We start from the raw sequence: 21,360 nt of genomic DNA, 5'->3' as shown, positions 1-21,360 counted from the left end.
CGAACTCACGACCTTGCGCTTGCCAGGCAGGCGCTTTGCCGCTGAGCTAAATCCCCAGCCCCCATTAAGAGTAATCTAGCTGGATGTGGTGGCGCATGTCTGTCATCCCAGTTAGGGAGTAAGGTCTAGGCAACTTTGCAAGACTCGAAACACACACACACCAACACACACACACACACACACCAACAATGAGGGCTGGGGAATGCAGCTCATTGCTAGAGCACCCTTGGGTCCCCAGGACACCCCCCCCCCACAAACACAGTATCTGGTATGAACCTCTGATGGCCTCCACTGCAAGAAACATGGTGCAAAGATCAGAAATCACCCAGTTGTTCTACATAGCAGAGGACTCTTAAGATGATGGATGAGAAGCAGCACAAGTTGAATCCTGCTGTGAGGTTCCCAGGGCGTGGGTCCCTTGGAGTTAGATAACCATTTTCTGCACACACCTCAACACACAGCCAGTTTTCAAACTCCAATTAAACAGTGGTGACTGGGAGTCTTCTATGACACTTTCACATCACTGAAGTGGGAGTCCAGGGACCAGGGGACAACTTCCATTGAGCTGAGGATATAGGACACAGAGCACTATCTATACCTGAGGAAGGACAGAGGCGCCTACTCTTGGCAGAACACTCCTAAAGTAGCCAGCCACAGGGACAGTCGACTCCAGTCCTTGCTCACCTAGCCATCATCCCCAAGGTGAGCGCTACAGTGACCCCCATCCAATACTGCTACAGTCTGGATCACTAGTTATCCCTAGGGCCCACGTGTTACAGGACTGGGGCCCAGCATGGTGCTACTGGGAGGCAGCAGACTATTAGGAGGCGGGGCCTGGAGAGAAGTCTTTAGGTCATTGGGATGTGCCCTTGAAGGGACCATCAAATCCCAGTCGCTGTCTTTTTTGTCCCCTGCCCTGAGATGAACAGCTCTGCCCGCCATACACTCCTACCAGCACACACGCCTACCAACGTATGCCGCCTACCACAGCCCCAAAGCAGCTATATGGAGTGGAATCTCCAAAACCATGAGTTAAAAAAAAATTTTCATGCTCTCCCTCATGTTTTTTTTTTTTTTCTCTCTCTCTCACTTTCTTTGGTGGTCCTGGGGGTTGGACCCAAGGCTTTAGCACTCAGCTATATCCTCAGCCCTTTTTTTATTTTGAGACAGGGTCTTGCTAAATTACTAAGTTGTCCAGGCTGGGTTTGAACTTTAGATCCCCCTAGATCCAGCTCCCAGAGGGCTGGGATTTTTTTCTTTTCTTTTCTTTTTTTTTGTCTTTTTGAGACAGGGTCTCACTCTGCAGTTCAGGCTGGCCTAGAACTCACTTTGTAGCCCAGGCTGGTCTCGAACTCCCAAGGATCCTCCTGCCTCAGCCTCCCCAGTGCTGGGATTATAGGTGTGCGCTACCAAGCCCAGCTGAGCGCTGGGATTATAGGTGTGCACCACCACGGCCAGCAAACTTTTCCTCTTAAAATTGACTACCTCAGATAGTTTGTTACATGATAGGAAACTGACTCAGACACTGACCCTGCTCTGAGAGAAACAAGGTCAGGTTCCTGCAGGTTTCTGTTAACATTTTTGTCAGTCAATACCTGACCTTGCTGTGTGCGTGTTCCTATTGAAGACGCCTCTGACTTACTCACATTGACCTCATGGTCAGTGGCCCTCAGGCACTATGCTTGGGGAAGGTTCTAAGCAGCAAAGTCACCAACCATACCTACAAAAGTGTCCAAAACATGGCACCAGGCAGATTTAGAAGGATGCAGGTTCCAGGCATGAGAACTAGGACAGGACAGTGTGGCAGCCCTGGCTGGGAGCATTTGACAAATTTTCACTGCCCTGTGCGTAACTGTGACTGAAAGAGCCTGAGTACTGATTTGAGGGCAACAGATAAATGCTAGCGAGTGGGCACATCTGCAGACGCTGGAGAGGTAAGAATGGGGATGTGCATGTGAGAAGCCCTTGCGAGCAGAACGGGTGCTGGCAGATTTGTGTGAGCACAGGCTCCCTGGGGCAGCAAAGCTGAAAATCCAGGCCTTGAGGAAGTGCAGGCTGGCAAAGAGGACACTGGCAGAAAGCAGGTCTCTGAGAGCAGCTGGTCCCCTCGGTTTATCCCAAGTCCAGTTCCCTCTAAGGGAACTGGAACAGAGCTGATCCTGCGTGTGGGGACCTGCCTCTCCTAAAGCTGGCCACAGGCACCAGGTATGTTGAGCACAACTGGGAAGCTGAAATGTCACACTTTACAAATGTTCCATCACTTGACACCCACCAGCTCTGGGTCCAAGACTTTAGATCACCCAAACCTAATAGCTTGTTTTTTTCTAGGCCAGGACTGCAGAAAACCTATATAGTTACATTAAGGAAGGTGATTCCTGAGGCTCTCAGGCACGTGCCCAAGACAGCCACAAGGATGGTTGCTGCCCCACAGCAATCCAACACACTCTAAATGTCACTGGCAGGATGTAACTGCCAGAGGGGAACCAGAGAGCAGGGAATGAATGCAGAGGCAGGTACCGGCCTACAAAAGTCAAAGCGAGTTCCCAACAATGGTTCCACGAAGTCAAGGACTGTGGGGGCTGGCTGGCAACACCACACCAGCCACCTCTTCACCATTCTTCGGAGTGCTGGGATGACAGGCGTGTGCCACCACGTCAAGAGCAACTTTTATTTTATTCAGCTAGATGGACAGTCCTCAGACCTCTCCAGGCGTCTGAAACACCTTATAACCATAACCGATGCTCAAAAGAAAAGAACTGCAAGGTGTGTTGGCGCACGCCTGTAATCCCAGCACTCTGTAATCCCAACACTCGGGAGGCTGAGGCAGGAGGACCGTTGCAAGTTTGAGGCCAACCTGGGCTACAAAGTGAGCTCAAGGCCAGCCTAAACTGCATAGAGAGACCCTGTCTCAAAAAGACAAAAAAAACAAAAACAAAAACAAAAAAAAACAGAAAAAAAAAAAAGAATGTGACAACTGAGCAGAATGCAGGAAGGGGAGCCTGAGCAGGCTAAGGGGCAGCACCCTAAGAGGGGGAAGCTGACACTTGCCCCAGGCCAGGAAATGCCTGCGGCTGACATGGGTTCCCTGTCTCATTCCTTGCAGGTCCCAGCACTGTCCCCAGGTCAGCTTCCCCCTGGTCAGCTTCCTGGGCACTGACTGTGCTCAACCTAGCAGGCCCCAGATGTGCAGGGGGAGGTGCAGGTCAGGGGCTTTCCAGACAGCCTGGCCCTGCAAAACACAGCTGTGGGAGATGGGCAGAAGAACGAGCCACACAGCAGGGCCACCTTGCAGCATCACATTCCCAGACACCACCTAGCAAAGCAGCTGGGCACCACGGCAGCCCAGACTCCTTGGAGTGAGCCCTGGACTTATCAGCCAAAAGGCAAGACACTAAGTTTTTGGTTTGTCTTTTCAATTCCTAAAATGATAGTGACAAGTCTTACCCTCAGAAAGCATGATGGGTGGCTGGGTGTGGTGGCACACACGCCTGTGATCCCAGCACTCAGGAGGCTGAGACAGGAGGATCACTGAGAGTTGAAGGCCAGCCTGGGCTACAAAGTAAGTTCAAGGCCGACCCAAACTGCATAGTGAGACCTTGTGTCAACAAAGACAAGGAAAGAAAGAAGGAAAGAAAGAAAGGAAGAAAGAGAACAAAAAAGCAAGCAAGTATGATGGAGGCCTCCGCAGGAGGAGATGCAGGCCCAGGGGAAGGAGCACTCCCACCCTGCTCCCTGGCTGCCTCTGCAACTGCTACCACAGTAGCTGCTCGGCAGGGTCAGCCAGTGGCAGGGAACTGGGAGGGCTAGGGCCCTTCCCTGGAGGCTTCCTGAGCACGAGTCTCTGCTCACTGCTGGGGCCAAGGCCCAAAACGATGGTAGAAAAATCATGGGACAACCGCCTTGCTTTAGAAAGCAGGGCTGGACTGTGGCTTACTAAGGAAAGCTACTGAAACTACTGGCCAAGGTGACAGTGGAGACTCTAAGAATATCAGTGTGGCCGGGCATAGTGGCACGTGTCTGTAATCCCATCACTCGGGAGGCTGAAGCAGGATTGTTGCAAGTTTGAGACCAGCCTGGGCTGCAAAGTGAGCTTAAGGCTAGCCTGAACTGCATAGTGAGACCCTGTCTCAAAAATACAAAACAAAACAAAATAAAAACAAAAAAAGTAATAATATGAAGTCCACCTGTAGCCACAGCACCTTCTGAGCCAAACCCAGATCCATCAGGTCCCAACTCCCTGCATGCGACTGCAGGGTACAGCACCGGACACCAAGAATAAAGAAAAGGCAGCTTACATAGCACAGCATGGAAAGGGACATAGGGACAAGCCTACAAATCACACGGTAAGAACACTCTTCCCACAATTCTCTCTCTTTTTTTTTTTTTTCTTCCCACAATTCTCAGTGCTGAAGCTCTCACCAGGAGAAACAGGCCGGGGGGTGCTGCGGTCCGGACAGTCTCTGACTGGGGCAAAAGTAGTCTCTGAGGGAGAGATGCTCTGCTGTTTTGCCGCAGATCTATCTGCTGTTCCATTACTATTACAGATAATAAGAAATAATACCAAGATCCTCCATCCCCCATTTTTCTAAAGTGCTGGAATGGAACCCAGGAACTCATTCCAGCCAGCCAGGGCTCTACCACCGAGCTATACCCCAGCAAGATTCCTTTAAAGACCAATTTAAAAAGCAAGCTTGTTAGGAAGGGGAAAGTGCCCATCAACCTGTGTATTCAAGTCACAACGAAGGTATGAGGCAAGAACCCCTGGCAGTCAGTTCTGAGATGTGCTGTGGACAGCTGGTGCAGTGGCTTACATGTTGGTGTGACAGGCTGAGGGGAAGGTGGCCAGCAAGTCAGGGTCATATGCCATTACAGTGTCATGTCTGAATACTGGGACAGAAGATGCAGGTTGGGAAGGCACGTCAAGGGAGGGTGGTGGGCAGGCCCAGAGTAGGGAATAGACCCAGGGACAGGATGGGAGGCCAGCAGAGAGATCCCAGAGGGACAAGCAGAAGGGCCTGCAGAGAAAGTCAGAAAACAGACAGAAAGTAAGTGTTGGTGTAGATGCAAGAGACAGCTGGAAGATGTGGGTGCTAGGTACAGGCCCTATTAAAGACAGTGAGGTCTAAGAGAGGGCAGCTGAAAGCAAAATGGGCCACAAGGGATGGCCCAGTTATAGGAAAACCTGAACCAGAGAAATGTCCATTGGTGAGCAGGCTGGCCAGCAGCCCTGGGCATGTCTGAACTGAGACACATCAAAGACGAAGGTAGCTGGGTGTGGTGGCACAAGCCTGTAATCCCAGCACTTGGGAGTATGAGGCAGAAGGATCACGGCAAGTTCGAGACCAGCCTGGGCTACAAAGTGAGCTCAAGGCCAGCCTGAACTGCACAGGGAGACCCTGCCTCAAAAAGACAAAAAAAAAAAAAAACCAACAACAAAAAAAAACGAAGGTAGATGCCCCAGCTCTGCTGGACCAGCCTAGTCCAGAGACTACAGGCTACAGACACCGCCCGAGATGCTAGTTAGGGACCCAGGCAGGCCATGTGGGTTACTCCAGTCCCCAACCCTCAGAGCACTCAGGGCATATCCCAAGCCAAGGGGAAGGCTCTCTGGAATGACCTCTGAGCTTTTTTCTATTTTTTTTTTTTTCTTTTTTCTTTTCTTTTTTGTGTTTTTCGAGACAGGGTCTCACTATGCAGTTTAGGTTGACCTTGAACTCATTAGGTAGCCCAGGCTGGCCTTGAACGCATAGCAATGCTCCTGCCTCAGCCTCATGAGTGCTGGGATCTCCTCTTTTTTAAAAATTAATTGAACTTGTTTCCTACCAAGTGCTCAAAGGTCTTGTCAGCCACCCAATTTTCTGGAGGTCTGTCCAGGCCTGAGCCACCTCCAGGGACACTGCAGGAGGCCCTGTCAAGGCTCTGAGCAGGAGCCTGCCACCTTAGTCTTCTTGTCAGTGCAGTGTATAGATGAGCTGTCCTGTGCCCGCTTTGGCAGGGCACAGACCAATGGTGACGAGCTATCAGCCTAGTGGGTGCAGGCCTGGCGCAAGTGCTCAGGCACAGTGGCCCTCAGAAGCACACCTGATGTGAGGACTGGCATGTGGCGTGTGGGCGGGAGGCCTCAGGGCCAGGTGCTAGGAGGTGGTGGGATGAGGGCGGATGCAGATGGGCGAGAGGAGAACAGGGACAGGCTTGAGTGGGAAGAGAGAAGAGGCACCTCCCAGCCCTCAGAGAGCAGGTGGAAGGCACAGGCCCTGCTGCACTGGGCAGAGCAGTCTGACGGCTTACGTCACCTGTGAAGGGTGACATTTACAGCTGTAATGGGTGGGGGCTGCACAAGGGCCTAAATGACAGGAAAGAGCTTGGAGGGTATGCCTGGTCCTTGTCTTCCTCTAGGGCATACTTTCCCAAGGCAGCCTGGGACAGCAGGCTCAGTACTGGGGGATAGCACATGTTCCTGCCTGCAAAGAGCTTATTATCCAGTGATAAAGACAATAAAATCATTCATCCCCCTCCATCAATCTGAAACTAAGCCAGGTTCTCACTACTCCGGGGACCAGGAAACAGCAGGATGAAGGCAGAGGGTGACGGCGCAGCTAGGGCAGACCCCCATCTGCCTGTCCTCACTGGGCAAGCATCTAACACTGCTTGGACATTGTGTTCCCGCTGTGGTCCTGAGCCCTGCAGATCTGCAGCCACCACATCATCCATCCCTTATCCCCGCAGTCAGGTGCGGAAAGGAGCCCGCCCGGATGGCCAGCAGCTGATGGGTGCTGAGTCAGGGCTGGGGAGGAAACGGCCATCCTGTTTCCTGTTGCAGTTGGGAAGTCTGTGTGACCCCATGGGGGCCCAGTCAGCAGGTTTTGCTAGGAGCTGAGGGGAAAAGAAGGATGAATCTACCATCCTCTGGGAGCCCGTGCGCACCGGGCCCTGGTGACTGCCTAATGCGAAACAGCAGAAATGTGCCCGAAGTGCAGTGCTCAGGGGGAGAAAAGCCAATCCAGGCCGGGGGTGTGGGTGGGCACAGCCCTAGGGACAGCTCTGGAGGGGGACTACAAGAGCCGGTCCCTCATACCTCAGCAACCACCAGTGGGAGAGGGGAGGGAGAAAGACTGGGCAGTGGGCCTCCCCCCACATCAGGGCCAAGCAGGCTGGGCCTGGAGCACTTCCCCATGAAACCCTCCCAGGGTTTAGGGACGCCCGCCCACCCCAGCCCATGGAAAGCAGAAACAGAAGACAATTTTCCGTTCCTCCTTCCAGGGCCGGCTGCAGTGCCAAAATGTGTGGCTGCCGCAGAAATCCTATCGGGGAAAGTTGGCCACATGCTGCAGATTACAGTTGCCCCAGATCAGCTCAGTTTCTGAACACTGACAATACAGGGAAAGGAAGAGGACAAAGGACAGGGCAGGAGTGCAGCCACGGCTGCGCCCCAGATCCCTGGGTTAAAGGCCGCCGGAGACACTCAGGCCATGGGAATGGGGCGGACCAGAAGGCTGCCCTCTGAGGAGTGTTGCAAATGGATGTGTAATGCATGGACGGACAAGGGAGGGAGAAAATGGGGCACTCGGCCCCCAGAGGGACTGTGAACTACAATGCTGGTCACCCCCACAAAAGATGAGGCGGGGCAACAGGACCATTTTCCTGAGGCACTTGCCCAGCTTTGGTAGGTCTGGGGTCTCACGGCTGGGGCAGCTCCCAGTTTCTTAGCTACAACAGGAAACACTGCGAACCCCTCACCTGGCAGGTGGTAAGTGGCACCAGCCTACAATTAAGCATGGCAGGGCCTGGTGCTAACACACCCAGATAAAAGGGGCGATTAGCTCCCACAGAGTACAGGCAGTCTTCAGGGAGCACTGGGTTCTGACTTGGGGCAGCCTTCGGCTCTCACTTTATAAGTGGCTAAATATGCAGCTACACATGGAGGAAATCAGAACGGGGCTGGCGGTGTAGCTCAGTGGTACAGCTTGGGTACCATGTACTGGGAGGCCCTGGGCTGAGTCTCCAGCATCACGAAAGAGAAAAAAGAGCCAGGTATGGTGGCGCATGCCTGTAACCAGCATTCAGGAGGCTGAGGCAAGAGGATCTTTGTGAGTTCGAGACCAGCCTGGGCTACAAAGTGAGCTCAAGGCCAGCCTGAACTGCATAGTGAGACCCTGTCTCAAAAAGACCAAAAAAAAAAAAAAAAAAAAAAAAAAGAGAGAGAGAGAAGAAAGACATCAGAGTGCAGCGTGGTAGCATACCCAATCCTTAGCACTTGGCAGGTAAGGTGAGGATCACAAAATAGAGCCCAGCCTGAGCTACACAGCAAGATCCTATCCCCTCCAAATAAACACAAAAACAGCCAGGCATGGTGGCACACACCTGTAATCCCAACACTAGGGAACCTGAGGCAGGGGCTGGGGATTTAGCTCAATGGCACAGCACCTGCCTGGCAAGCTCAAGGTTGTGAGTTCAATTCCCGGTACCGGGGGAAAAAAAAACAAACCAAAGGGGGGAACCAGAGGCAGGAGTGAGCAACTCACCAAGATCTTGTTTCAAATAAAGTTTTTGAAGTGCTGGGGATGGCCCTCAGTTTGAAGGCCCTAGGTTTGATCTCCAGTACCATAAATAAAATAAACAAACACACACGATACAATAAAAATAAATAAAAAGGGTTGGTATAACTCAATGCTTGCCAATCATTCAGGAGGCCCTGGATTTATCTCCAGTACTGGGGGGGTGGGGGAGAGACAGAGAGACAGAGACAGAGACAGAAACAGAGAGATACAGAGAGAGAGAGACAGACAGACAGAGACAGACAGAGAGAGACAGAGAGACAGAGAGAGAGAACAGAGATAGCAATTGGTTGTGAGGAAGGCAGAAGAACCTGGTTTTACCGACAGGCCCAGGAAGTGGTGAGAATGGAGGTCTCACACTTCTCTATTTCCCCAGTCCAGCCTGCACATAGCACAGGCCTTAGACAGAGGCTGCCTGCATCACTGGGCAATCGAGAGACGGATGATCTGAGAAACCACTTTGAAGATCCCACTATGTATTACAGCAGCCATTGATATTTTCCTACTAATCTATCCATAACTCTGTAATGTTTGTATTGTTCCTATCCTATTCCGTAAATGGATGCATGTTTATTATTATGTGTTTCCTACAACACCATTGAGAATAGTCAATGATTATTCAATTGGTCACTCATGTATAGCTCTATTTATTTTCTGTAGAAGCCACTTTGAAGATACCAAAGTATAGTACAACAACTATTGGTAATCTCCTTAAAAAAAAAAAATAGTTGTTCTACTATCTTCTATTTCTTTGCTGAAAGGAACAGTAAATGAGTTCTTGATTGATCAATATTGCATGTCTCTAACTGTTTTCATGAGAAACCACCTTGAAGATATCAATATGTAATACAACAAGCATTGTTAATTTCCTACCACTTGGTTTGTAACTCTGTATTGTCTATACTGTTCTTTTGCTATTTTGTAAAAGGTTGTCTGTCTGTTAACGTTTTCCTCCTTTTAATTTTAAAATTAAAAAAAGTAAAAAAAAAAAAAAAGAGAGAGAGACAGATGGTGAATGAGGAGGGCGGTCCCCATGCTGAGGGTTAAGGGTCACAATGAGGACACTTTCCCAGGTCAAGTCATTCCTGCAGGAGTGGACCTGGACATCATGAGGACAAACCCTCGCGTGCACCTACAGCCAGGGCCTTCCCGGGGTACAGGGTACTTCCAGAGGACAGTACCTGGTGTAGCCTGCAATGCGCACCCTGGCCTTCTGTCCAGACCAGGCACACAGGCACCACAGTGGGGTGAAAGGGTTACAGCTGGCCTATTTTTGGGTCTTAAGATCATTCCAAGCTGGACATGATGGCACATGTCTATAATCCCAACACTCTGGGAGGCTGAGGAAGGGGGGTCACAGGTTCCAGCCCCCAAGTTAGTGAGACCCTGCCTCAAAAAATAAAAAATAAAAAGGGCTGTGGTGTAGCTTTATGCAAAGGTCCTGCATTTCATCCCTAATACCTCAAAAAAAAGTCATTCTGTGTTTGTCACTGAACAAGCCAAGCACTGTTCTTGGAAAGCAGAGGCGTGCCTGCACAAAATGAGGTCTGAAAAGTAGGTCTGTGCCACAGCGTATGCTTAGCATGCACAAGGCCCTGGGTTGCATCTCTAGCGTGCGCACGCATACAGGACCAGAGCAGCAACGTTTGGGAATGTTCTGACACATCATGTACCCAACACCATTCTGCCTTTTCCTTTTTATAGGCTGGGACCCAGGGTCCTCTGCTTCCAGCTCTTCCCTGAACCCCACTTCTCACAGGAAGTATGAGCTTTCTTTGTAAGCTTTCCTTTTGGGCTCGGACCCTGGGCCTAGACAGCATCAACACATTTCAAAGCCATGGGTGAGGGGTAGCATGGGGGGTGGGCCGGGGGGTGGCTCCATGGAGAGCTCCTGCCCAGCGTACATGAGCCCCACATTTAATCCAAAGCACTGAAAACAGAACAAGAAAACAAGCCCTGGGAGGTGGGACAGTCCTGAATTTTCCTCCTAACTTAGCAGCCCAATCTTTCTTTTCAAATTCTGCCCCCTCTCCTTTCAGGCAAAAAGAAAGAAAGAAAAAAAAAGGTCAGGCCAGCATTCCAGGCAGCCGCCAGCACTATCCCTAGTTACACTCAAATCTGGCCACAAGAATGATCAGGAAACTAGCAAGCAGTTTAGGCCTGGAAGCAATGTCCCAACCCCTCCACTGAAAAGTGAACTTCTGAGTCTGCATCTTACTAGTGGATTTTTTAAATATAAACTTCCTCAGTTCCGCGGAAATACTGAGTTCCCCAGTTCTAGATGTGCACAAATACCAGGGAGCACTGAGGAAGTGGGTTATCCAGGCAGAAGGGAGGGGACCTTGTCTTGCCTTGCCTCTGTATCGATCCTTCACCTCTCCCCACCCTGTAAGCAAAACCTTGCACACTTCCTGGAGGAGCCCAGACCGATTGTGAACACAAGCTGAAGAGGCTGTGCTAGGTGGTGAACTGCCGTGGAGTCTTCTAAGATCCCAACATGCCGCCGAGAGAGCACAAACTCTGAGTCAGTATCACAGCCTCCCCTGCTGGAAACCCAATTTTTCTTTCCGGACTCTGGCAGCCCCTGCACCTGGCTTCTGTTTCTCAATTTGCAAACTTGTGACACTGTGACATCCAGGACCTGTTTTCAAACAGGTTTCTAAAGTTCTGCACTGACCTTTGGGGCTACTCTGCGCATTATAGGACGTCTGGCAGCAGCCCTGGCCTCCTGATACCCCTGGGACCTTCTCTCCAAAACTGTCTCAAACACTTGGAGGTGAAGGTGACCCCTGAAGAGTTCTCTGTGCACCATCTATGCACATGGGGTTATCTGCACCTTGAAAATTAGGAAATTCAGGCAGCTACCGTAAGAATGGCCCAGCAGGGATTTTTTTGTTGCTGTTGTTTGGTTTCATTATCCCCATTTTTCTCAAATCTCAAAGGCAGGGTTTCTCAACTCCTTACTGTTCACATCTGGAGCCAAAAAATTCTTGGGGTGGGGGTGGGGGTGAGTCAGCCCTGAGCTCTACAGGATGTGGCGCTGCATTAGAAGCCAGCAGCACCACATCAAGCTGTAACAACCAACACTTCCCTAGACACTGTCAGTGTCCTCTTCGGGGCAGAACTGGCCCTGGTGAGACCCATACCCTATAGTAAGATAAATGTCCCTCAATACTTTTGTGGATGGAAGGAAGCATGTCTGCGTTAGGCCAGATAAACTGCCACCAGTTGAGACCACTGGTTTAAAGCCTGCTGCCGGGTCACAGGGTGAGAACCCAGGCATGTCAGCTGTCACCGAACAAGGGGAGGCTTCTCTTTTCTCCAGGGCACTGCATTCTGAGGGCTCGGGAGAGGACAAGAGGTGTGACTGAGGAGGAGGAAGAAAGAAAGAGAGGGACAGACCCAGCCATATGAACAAGCAGATGTGGGGGAACTGGCAAGGGTTACAGAAGAGGATGGAACGCAGCCAGGGTGATTCCGGCAGCACAGCGCGACAGAGAACTGGTGGAGAGGCCAAGACAACAGCTCAGGACGCTGTGGCTATGGCACTCATTCTTTGGGACAGAGCCTCAGAGCCTGCAAACAGCAGACGATCCTAACTGCCAGCTCACACTGGGCTGTGCTTTCCAAACTTTGGGGCACTATCCACAGCTCAGTGCAGGCCCCAAAGAAAAAACAGGTCTTAATGGGCAGCCCATGAGACCAAGCAGGTCCCTCAGGTAGCGTGTGTGCTGTGTACTGCATGGGCCACCAACAGGCCTGACACTGGGTGTGGGAAGCAGAGGACCTCCACAAACCTCACTATAAGAGAGAAACGAGGGGTGCAAATTCTCCCATGGCCTCTGGTGACATGTTTCCCACTGGAAGGGCTGTGCCAGAGTCCCAGCAAGTGACCCACGTCCCGGGGGTGTAGAATCTCCTGCCTGCTGGTGAAAACCCACTTGGTTCCATCCTGCAGGGGCAAAGGGGCGTAGTCTCAGCAATAATCCTAAAATTACTCTGGATCAAATCTCTCTTCCCCGGGGGTTTAGTCATCCTCTGGTTGTCTAGCAATAGACCCCAGATATCCTTATTTTAGATAACCGCCAGGTCATTGCTTCTTCCCTCCAGAGGCAAGACACCGGCTGCATGTTACTGAGAACATGCAAGGGGCCTCTCCAAATTGTGGGTACAGCCCTACTGGTCAGCACAGCCCAAATAATTCCTGAGATCATTGCTCATTCCTCTGTGGAATCTATGTACACAAACTCCACACCCAAGGTCTTTAACCTGGGATGTACAAGCCAATAGGAATCAAGGCATCTGGGGCTGCTTGGATCTGAAACTTAAAACTAAATTTGACACTCGCCCAGTGTTCTGGAGAGTGTACCCTGGACTTTCCAAAAACTGTTATTTGTCACATGGAAAAGACAGTCTTAGACTCAGCATTCTACTTCTGGGAATTTATACTCTAAAACCAATCCACTTATGAGCCAATATTCACTGGCTATTCACCGTGGAACTGTTTGTGGCAGAAAGTTATTGGAAACAGCTAAACATCTATCAGTAGGCAACTGGCTAAACAAATGATGGTACATTCAGTGAAATGGACTATGATACACCCTAATGCAACTAGCAGTGCTAACCTGTAGTTCCAGCCACTTCAGAGGCTGAGGCAGAAAGATCCCTTGAATCCAGGATTCTGAGGCCAGGCTGAGCAACATAACAAGATCCCCATCTCATAAAAAAAAAAAAAAATTTCAAGAAGCTCTAGGAGTATGGTCTAACACAGAAGTTCTGGGGAGAGAAGGAAAGAAGAAAGGATTCTACCCACAGGGGACACTGTGATGTCTCTCAGGACATCTCTGGCTGTCAAGACATAAGGGCAGCTCCTGGAATGGAGCAGGTGGAAACTAGGGATGCTGATCCACGTTCTGCAGCACCCAAAAGTGCAGCCCCACTCCCGAAAATGGTCTGTCAAATGTCAACACTGCTGGGATGAAGAATCCAACTCCAGCGTGACCTCCAAGACACATTTAACAAAAAAACACAAAGTACAGTACACAGGATTACATAGTGTCCGCTCACTGCCTCCATTTATGTTTAAAGGAGGGGAGATCTGTGCATAGTGGCACACTCGTGTAATCCCAGCACTCGGGAGGCTGAGGCAGGAGGATTGATGTGAGTTCAAGGCCAGTCTGGTCTACAACGTGAGTTCAAGGCCAGCCTGAACTGCATACCGAAACCCTGTCTCAAAACGACCAAAAAAATAAAGGTAAGGTGTATGGATATTTTGGGGCAGGGACATTAGGGGTCGGTGACAGTCCGCGTCTAGCAAGAGCGGAAGGATGGGGGTGTGGAAACTGACTTTTCTCTCTCTACCAGGTCAACTTTGTACCTTGTCCATCAAGAGGATTTTGAAAACCTTGCTATAGACACAAATCTTCCTTGCCCCTGAGCTATCTGGCAAGAGTCCTGGGTCCACAGCCTCGGGATGTAAGTTTCTTTCTCCCCCCACCTTCTCAAAGGGAGCGGTAAGGAGAGAGAAGGGTCCACCCGCGTCCCGGGCCGGCCTCTGGCTGCATTCTGCTCCTCCCAGCAGCGCTGCCCACCCTCTCGAGGACAGCTGGGGACCCTAAACCACTACAGCCTGGGCCACCTCGCAGCCCCCGCCGTCCTCGGCTCCCCAGCCGGCAGGGGACACGTAGCAGCGCCGCCCCCTCGGTTCCCTCCCGAGCCCGGGCCGGGCCTGGCCCCCCACTCCGGCCAGCCAGGGTCCCCTCGCCTCGGTCTGCGCTCACCTGGCTCGCCTTGTAGAACTGCTTCTTCAGCCCCGCCACGGACATGCTGCCTCCCGCTTTCGGGGCTCCCGCCCGGACTGAGTAAAACGCAGGCCCCGCTCAAGCCACAGCCTTCCCCGAAGTCACCAGCCCCTCGCGTGCCTCAGCGGCCCCTATTGGCGCCGCCCGCACCACCCGCTGGCAAACTCCGCGCCCTCCCCGGCGCCGCCTCAGTCACTCGCGCGCCCGCGAGCTCAGGATATTACATGGCAACCGCACACTTCCGGTGCCGGCCCCTGCCGCGCGCGCGGCGCCCAACCCCGTCTTCTCGCGCGCGCCCCCTGTCGGTCGGAGAGCGCACGCCTACTTCGTCTCCTATGTGATGGTGAGACCTAGAGAGGCCGTGGAGGCTGTAGCGCACCCTAGAGTACCGGAGGTGGACTTAAAATTCCAGGAAACCCGTCTCGCTCCAGTTGGAAAAGTGATGGGGCCGCTTGCTCAGATTTATGATTCTCCAGAAATTTGCTTGCTCATCTCAACGAGAACCAATTCTTCTGTGTATTTAGTTCCCGCTCCCCACACTGTCCCATGTCCATCCATTCAGTTGCCCAAGCCACACCTCTGGGTCTTGCCTTGATGTAGATTCCACCAGTGTCCCTTCTGGTCTCCCAGCTTCACATTCTCCCTTCCAATTCATCCCCTACAAGGCAGTCGGAAAGATACTTTTAGAACACAATTCAGATCGCACCCATCTTCTGCTTAAAGTCCGCCTGCTGCACATCCGTTACTTTCTAAGCTTCCTAAACCTGATCAGTTTGGCTTTGTCAACTCTTTCGTTCTCTGCTCTCTTCAACTGCTATAAGGCCTTTTCCTGTGGGACTTCACTTACAGCTTTGAACTTTCCCCCAATCTTGCCTCCATCTTTTGTACATGAAAAGCACTCTGCTTCGAATGTCACCTCCACCAGGAAATCTCTTTAAATTGATGTGTTTATTGATAGGGATTTTTCTATCAACTGTTACTGATAAAATGTATTGAATGGCCAGGTGTAGCAATGCATGGCTATAATCCCAGCACTCAGGAGGCTAAGGCAGGAGGATCATAAGAAGTTTAAGGCCAACCTGGGGTAATGGTGAGTTTAAGGCCAGCCTAAACTACATAGCAAGACTCTGTCTTGAAAAACCAAAATAAACAAACAAAGCAAAATGGAAAAAAAGGTTTTGAATGAATAATGAGTTTGAATGAGTAAATGAATCCAAAAAGAGGAACAAGAAAATGATTACAACAAAGGTACTGAGAACTTCAGGCTTGAAATTGCTGACAGGTTTGTGTGAAAGCCAAAGATTTTTTTTTTTTTTTTGGAAACAGGGTCTCACTCTGCAGTTCAGGCTGGCCTTGAGCTCACTCTGTAGCCCAGGCTGGTCTCGAACTCACAACAATCCTCCTGCCTCAGCCTCCTGAGTGCTGGGATTACAGGCGTGTGCCACCACACGCCTGGCATGAAAGCCAAAGATTGCTAGAAACTTCAAAATGCATCAACAGAAGGAAGTGTACTACATCAAGGGATTGCTAAGAATACAAGAATACATACACCCCAAGATACTGATACAACCATTATGAATAGTTTGAAAAGGCTCCCGCATGTGATTCTGGTATGCTCAACTGTGTTTATAGAAGCCCAGTATGTCAGAGAAGGAAAACATCCTCATGGCTCAGACAGGGGAAGTGAGGTCTGCAGTAATGGTCTGATTTGCCCAAAGTGATGTCTCTTAATTTTCTATTTCTCAACACCTTCCTCAATCAATTTTACTGATTACCCAATCTACCTCAAAAGTATTCTAAACTTGGGCTAGATCCTAATTTTTTTTTCTCGTCACCTCCTCTTCTGAGATGTTACAATGGTGCTGAAGAAAACTTATTTTTTAGTTTTTTGTTTTTTGGGTGGGTCTCCCTATGAAGTTTTGGATGGCCTCAAACTCAAGGTGTTCCTCCTGTCTCAGACTCCCAAGAGTGTTGAGATTACAGGTGTGTGCCACCACATTCAGCCAGAAAACCTATTTTATTTTATTTTATTTTTTTGTTTTCAGAAAACCTATTTTAAAACTCACAATCTGACACTGAAGATCTCTGTTCTTTTGTGTGTGAACCTCTTTTTTTTTCAAGTGTGGAATGGAACTCAGGCCTTGGTACATGGCAGGGAAGCATTTCCCCACTGAGGTAAACACTTTGCTCTGTGTGAGGCTTTTAACTTGCATGATCTATATAGTCCAGTCAAACGATATTCATGCATTCACTTTGATGAGTACTTAAAATGTATCAGTCATGGGCAAATACTGGTGAGGCCAATATGAGCCACCTGGCAAGATCTTGTCTCAAAATAAAAAGGGCTGGGATGTAGTTCAGTGGGAAAACGCCTGTGGGTTCAATTCTAAGTATCACGAAATGAATTAACTGTTAGTTAATGAATAAAACTAATCAGTCAACACTAATAAACACAGCTGTCTTCAAGGAAAAGTGCTGCAAGCACTTGATCATCTTGCAGGTGGAGGAGAAAAAAGGTTCTTGAAAAAACAGAAAGATCTTAAAGTTAGTGGAAATCATGTAGGAAAATACTGCAAGGAGAGGAAGCAGTCATGTACAAAACGCTTGAGCATTAAAACAGAATCATCCGTTTCATTCATTCCCTCTAAATATATGTACTTGATGCCAAATGCTTCTAAAGCTCCACTCAGACACTATTTTATTATTCGTATAGAAAATAACATAATTTTTATTGTAGTCGTTCCATTTAACCAATGCTCAATTTAAGATAAACTCAAAACATCAGTCCTCCTCTTAACCGCAGTTTCCGGTTGTCAAGAGCACCTCTCGTGACGTCATTATGACCCACCCTCCTCCCACGATATTAGCCAATCGTAGTGCGTAGTTCTCAGTTTGACATCTACTGTACCCAATCGTAGAGCTTATCTCGCCAGCCAATGACAGGTCGCCGGAAAAGAGCCCCTCCTTTCCCCTACTCGCGGGAATATCAATGAGGGACTCAAGGTAGGAAAGGAAGCCACGGCTCTCGCGAGGAAGCTTCCGGCGCTCCTCTCTTCCCGAGGCGGGCCGTCACGTGATACGATCTCGCCCAATTAGCGTGCGGGCTGCGGGGGTCGCCGCGGTTCCCGCCAAATACGAGCGCGGCGGCCGCGGCAGCCTGGCGCGGGCGGGAGGGCGAGCAGCAGCGGCTGCCGGAGCTGAGCCCGCGCCTCCGCCGCCTCAGGGGACCTCGAGCTGCCGCCCGAGAAATGCTGGAAGAACCGGAGTGCGCGGCGCCGGGCGCCAGGGGAGCGGCCCCAGGTGGGTTGGGGCCTGCGCTGAGGGGAAGGGGCGACGCGGCCTGTGCGGGTCGGTGCGGCAGGGGTGGCGGTGGGCGCACATCTGGGCCCCCGGCCGGGCGATCAGTCCCCGGGGCCGCAGAGTTCCTATCCGGGGCCCTGCCGCCCGAAGAGCGCCCTCTTTGACGTTATTGTTGCAGCCGAGACCACGTATTTATATATGTGTGTTTCTCTTCCTTGGCGCTTTTGCATCAGTTCGTCTTTCCACGGACCCCTGGCGGGGAGAGACGGGTCCGTGGAGCCAAGAGGGGACACTGAGATGCGGGGAGGCAAAGGGCCAGCGTGGATACCCCTGGGTTCGTTTATACCCCCTGAGCAAGTTGGGCCTTGCAGCAACTGGGGAGACCGAGGCACAGGGAAACCGAAATTGCTGCTTGTTTGAGTCAGGGCGAGGCCAGGGAGGAGGTGTGCGTGGTGGGGATTGCCCAGGAGCTGGGACCCGCGAGTTCTCGCTGGTGTATGATGTATGAAGTGCTTTCTCCTCCCTGTTTCTTGGAAGGGATCTTTGTAGCACACAGCAGGCCTCCCAAAACGCGAGGCGGGGAACCAAGGAAACCCTGACTACCTGTCTCCCCTGCTTGACTCCACGTTGCATCCCCAGCTCCCGGCACCGGGTTTGGCAGGTACCAGAGGCCTGATAAACATGTGTTGGTTGGATAAATGAAGGTCTGGAAAGGAACATCAACTAGCCCAGTTCCTGGTTTCCCAATCTCAGCACTATTGATGTGTGAGGCTGTCCTGGCGCTGGAGGGTGCCGAACAGCATTCTGGTCTGCACCCATTCCGGGCTAGCAGAAACCCTTTCTCTACAGTTGTGACAACAAAAAATGACTCCCAGAAGTGACCAAGTGTCACCTAGGAGACAGGATCCGTCACACCCCCCCCACCCCCTTCAAGAACCACTGCTCCTTGGTTTGGGGAAATGACTCGGGGTGGAGCCCTTGCCTAGCATGTGTGAGGCCCTGGGTTCCATCCCAGTACCACACAGAACAGAGAGAGCCCTTGTACTATGTCACTGGGATTTCACAGAGACATACAGTTAATATAAATAAAATCAGGAGGACTGACTGTCATGGAACTGTGATTCTTTTTGCTTAACTAAATCAGAATTTTAGTTCTGAAAAAATTAAAAGCCAAACACTGCTCATTGCGACCATATTAGCATAAAGAGCAAGATGTTTTAATGCCAAGTATTATTAGAAAGGACGTAACCTCAGAATAAAGAGCAGTTGGTAATGCTATACATACACAAATGTTAGTGTACATGTACCTTTAAATGGTCTGAATACTTGGATGGGGTCCCATTTTTATATCAATTTAAGGTTGCTTCTGCGTACAAGTCATGTCTGTTACCCATACATCAAGGCTGGTTGCTCAGAGAAATATAAATCATGGTGGTCGTCTTGAAAATAGATTTTAGTGGGTAAAAAGTATATATTTTTCATTTGACGAGGGGAAAAAATCGTGATACCTTTTCTTATTTTCCAAGAATAACTGGGAGTTAGAAAGTAGTGGATAGTTTCAGCTATGGACAGCTGAGTGTTTTTTTTTTTTAGAAAACTCTGGTCTGATTTTCATGTAACTGTTACAAAATATATGTAGATTCCCAAAAATAAGTAAACTAGATCTTTCTAAACCAAATCTCCTAGCAGGTGTGAGCATCTGAAGTTAACCTATTTCAAGATATTTCTTGCTGGGCATGGTGGCGCACGCCTGTAATCCCAGTACTCGGGAGGCTGAGGCAGGAGGATCGTTGCGAGTTCGAGGCCAGCCTGGGCTACAAATTGAGCTCAAGGTCAGCCTGAACTGCGTAGCGAGACCCTGTCTCAAAAAAAAGACAAAAAAAAAAAAAAAATCAAGATATTTCTCCATGGCCTTTGTTCTATTTACAGTCAGTTCTGCATCAACTTTGTTATTAGATGATTTTCTCGATTTTTGTTTTGTTGTTTTTCTTGTTGTAGGGAGATAGTCTCTCTTATGTCTGGTCAGCACTTCAGCTCCTGCCTGACAAGCTTAAAGTGCCTTAAATTGTGTTCCCTTCACAAAATGAATCCTTTTCTAATTTTACGCCTTTGGTGGTGGTGAAAGAGGTTGGATTGGAAGGGGATGCTTCAAGTCACATTCATGGTAAAATAGATAATCCAATGTTTTCTTTCATCTCTACCTTTTCTCATACACATTTTTTCTGGTTGATCATCCATTGGCTTCCTGGTACATTTCAGACCCTGAGCTACGTGCTCAATATACAGTGTGAACAAGTCACTGCTATTAGAGAGCTGGCATTCTGTTTGGAGGGAAACATAATCACAAAAGTTTCAATTACAAAACTATTTTCACAAAGAAAATAAAACAAAGATATAACTAGGGCAGGATTTCAGCAATGTAGGCACTTTTGGGATCATATAATCCTTTATCGTGGGGGGCCTGACCAGGATGTTGCAGGATATTTAGTAGTAACACTGGCCTCTACCAGCCAGACTTGAGTAGCATCTCTTGGTCCCTCTGCCCCATCGTGGCAACAAAATATCCCTCTAGACATTGCCAGATGTCCCTGGCAGTGGGGGCAGAATCACCACCACTGGAGAATCACCTTGCACTGGCTTTATACATCTGCTGGCTTATTTCCAACACTTAGTAACATTTATTGATGTTTTATTGCAGCCATGGATTGCAAAGACAGACCAACCTTTCCAGGGAAGAAGCTGATACAAGGTAACACCAGACAGGGGTTAAATGGTTACCTCAGACCATCACCCCTCTGGAGGGGAGAAAAACAATTTATCCTTCTACAGTCCCTTGTTCAAAAGTATTTGGGACCAACAGTGTTAGAGATTTCAGACTTTTTCTTATTTTGGAGTATTTGCATATATGTGATGAGCTGTCTTGAGAGTGGGACCTATTATTTCATATATAGACATAGCCTGAAGGTAATATTATACAATATTTTGTTCACTTAATGTACATGCCAGGCAAACACTGTACCAGTGAGCCATATTTTAAAAGGTGGTATGCTTAAAGAGTTTCAGATTTTGGAGCTTTTCATTTTAGGGTTGTAACCCCTTCCGTTTTTTTTTTCTGGTGGTGATGGTACTGGGGCTTGAACCCAGGGCCTTTGCAATTAGTTTTGTTTTTTTTTTGTTTTGTTTTTTTTTTGTTTTGCAATTAGTTTTTTTAATTTTGAGACAAGCTATCCCTAAGTTGCCCAAGCTGGGCTCGAACTTGTGATTTTCCTGCCTCAGCCTCGAAGAGTGCTGGGGTAACAGGTGTTCATCACCATGACTGACTTTGGGAAACACTTTTCTGTACAGTATTGTTCCCTGGGGTTTCTAACATTAATCCAAAGGTCACCACTTCTAGAGTAGGGTCTCTAGCTCAGCTCGATGGATGTTTTGTGTCCTTTTTTTTGCCCTTCCAGGGTGCTGTCCTGAATCCTGCAGGAAATTTAGCAGCATCCCTGGCTTCTTCCCATTAGGGGCAAGTAGTGACACCCACAAAAATCTCTAAGGATTGTCTGCTATCCGTGGCTGGGGGACAGAGCTGCCCCATTTGTGAACTCTTGCTGTACAGGAAAACTAATGTGCCCAAATTTGCTTCATCTACCGACTTCATCTATAGTCCAGATTAGAGGCTGTATACTGTGAAAGACTGGTTTCCAGTTTTTTTTTTT

General features: G+C 49.6%; 2 protein-coding genes across 6 annotated transcripts in view; one reads left to right on the top strand and one right to left on the bottom strand.

The window, feature by feature from the left end:
• Positions 1-14,603, bottom strand: part of Sh3gl1 (SH3-domain GRB2-like 1) — a 29,586-nt gene extending 14,983 nt beyond the window's left edge. The window contains exon 1 of one of the 2 annotated variants that reach the window (XM_005405801.2): positions 14,336-14,603. In XM_005405801.2, coding sequence (XP_005405858.1) covers positions 14,336-14,380 — 45 coding nt within the window. In that variant the 5' untranslated portion in view covers positions 14,381-14,603. The remainder of the gene's footprint in view (positions 1-14,335) is intronic. The other variant, XM_005405800.2, reaches the window with a different exon arrangement.
• Positions 14,604-17,356: 2,753 nt separating this feature from the next.
• Positions 17,357-21,360, top strand: part of Chaf1a (chromatin assembly factor 1, subunit A (p150)) — a 32,103-nt gene continuing 28,099 nt past the window's right edge. For 2 of the 4 annotated variants that reach the window (XM_013505364.1, XM_005405794.2), the window contains exons 1-2: positions 17,357-17,656; positions 20,355-20,405. In XM_013505364.1, coding sequence (XP_013360818.1) covers positions 17,605-17,656; positions 20,355-20,405 — 103 coding nt within the window. In that variant the 5' untranslated portion in view covers positions 17,357-17,604. Of the gene's footprint in view, positions 17,657-18,193; positions 18,318-19,712; positions 19,821-20,354; positions 20,406-21,360 lie in introns of those variants that run through there. The other 2 variants (XM_013505363.1, XM_013505362.1) reach the window with 2 other exon arrangements.

The sequence above is a fragment of the Chinchilla lanigera genome, unplaced genomic scaffold (genome assembly GCF_000276665.1).
Source record: "Chinchilla lanigera isolate Chin_1 unplaced genomic scaffold, ChiLan1.0 scaffold00094, whole genome shotgun sequence".
NCBI classification, from domain to species: domain Eukaryota; kingdom Metazoa; phylum Chordata; class Mammalia; order Rodentia; family Chinchillidae; genus Chinchilla; species Chinchilla lanigera.
Note: the sequence above shows the minus strand (reverse complement) of the source record. Positions and strands in the feature narration are given on the sequence as shown.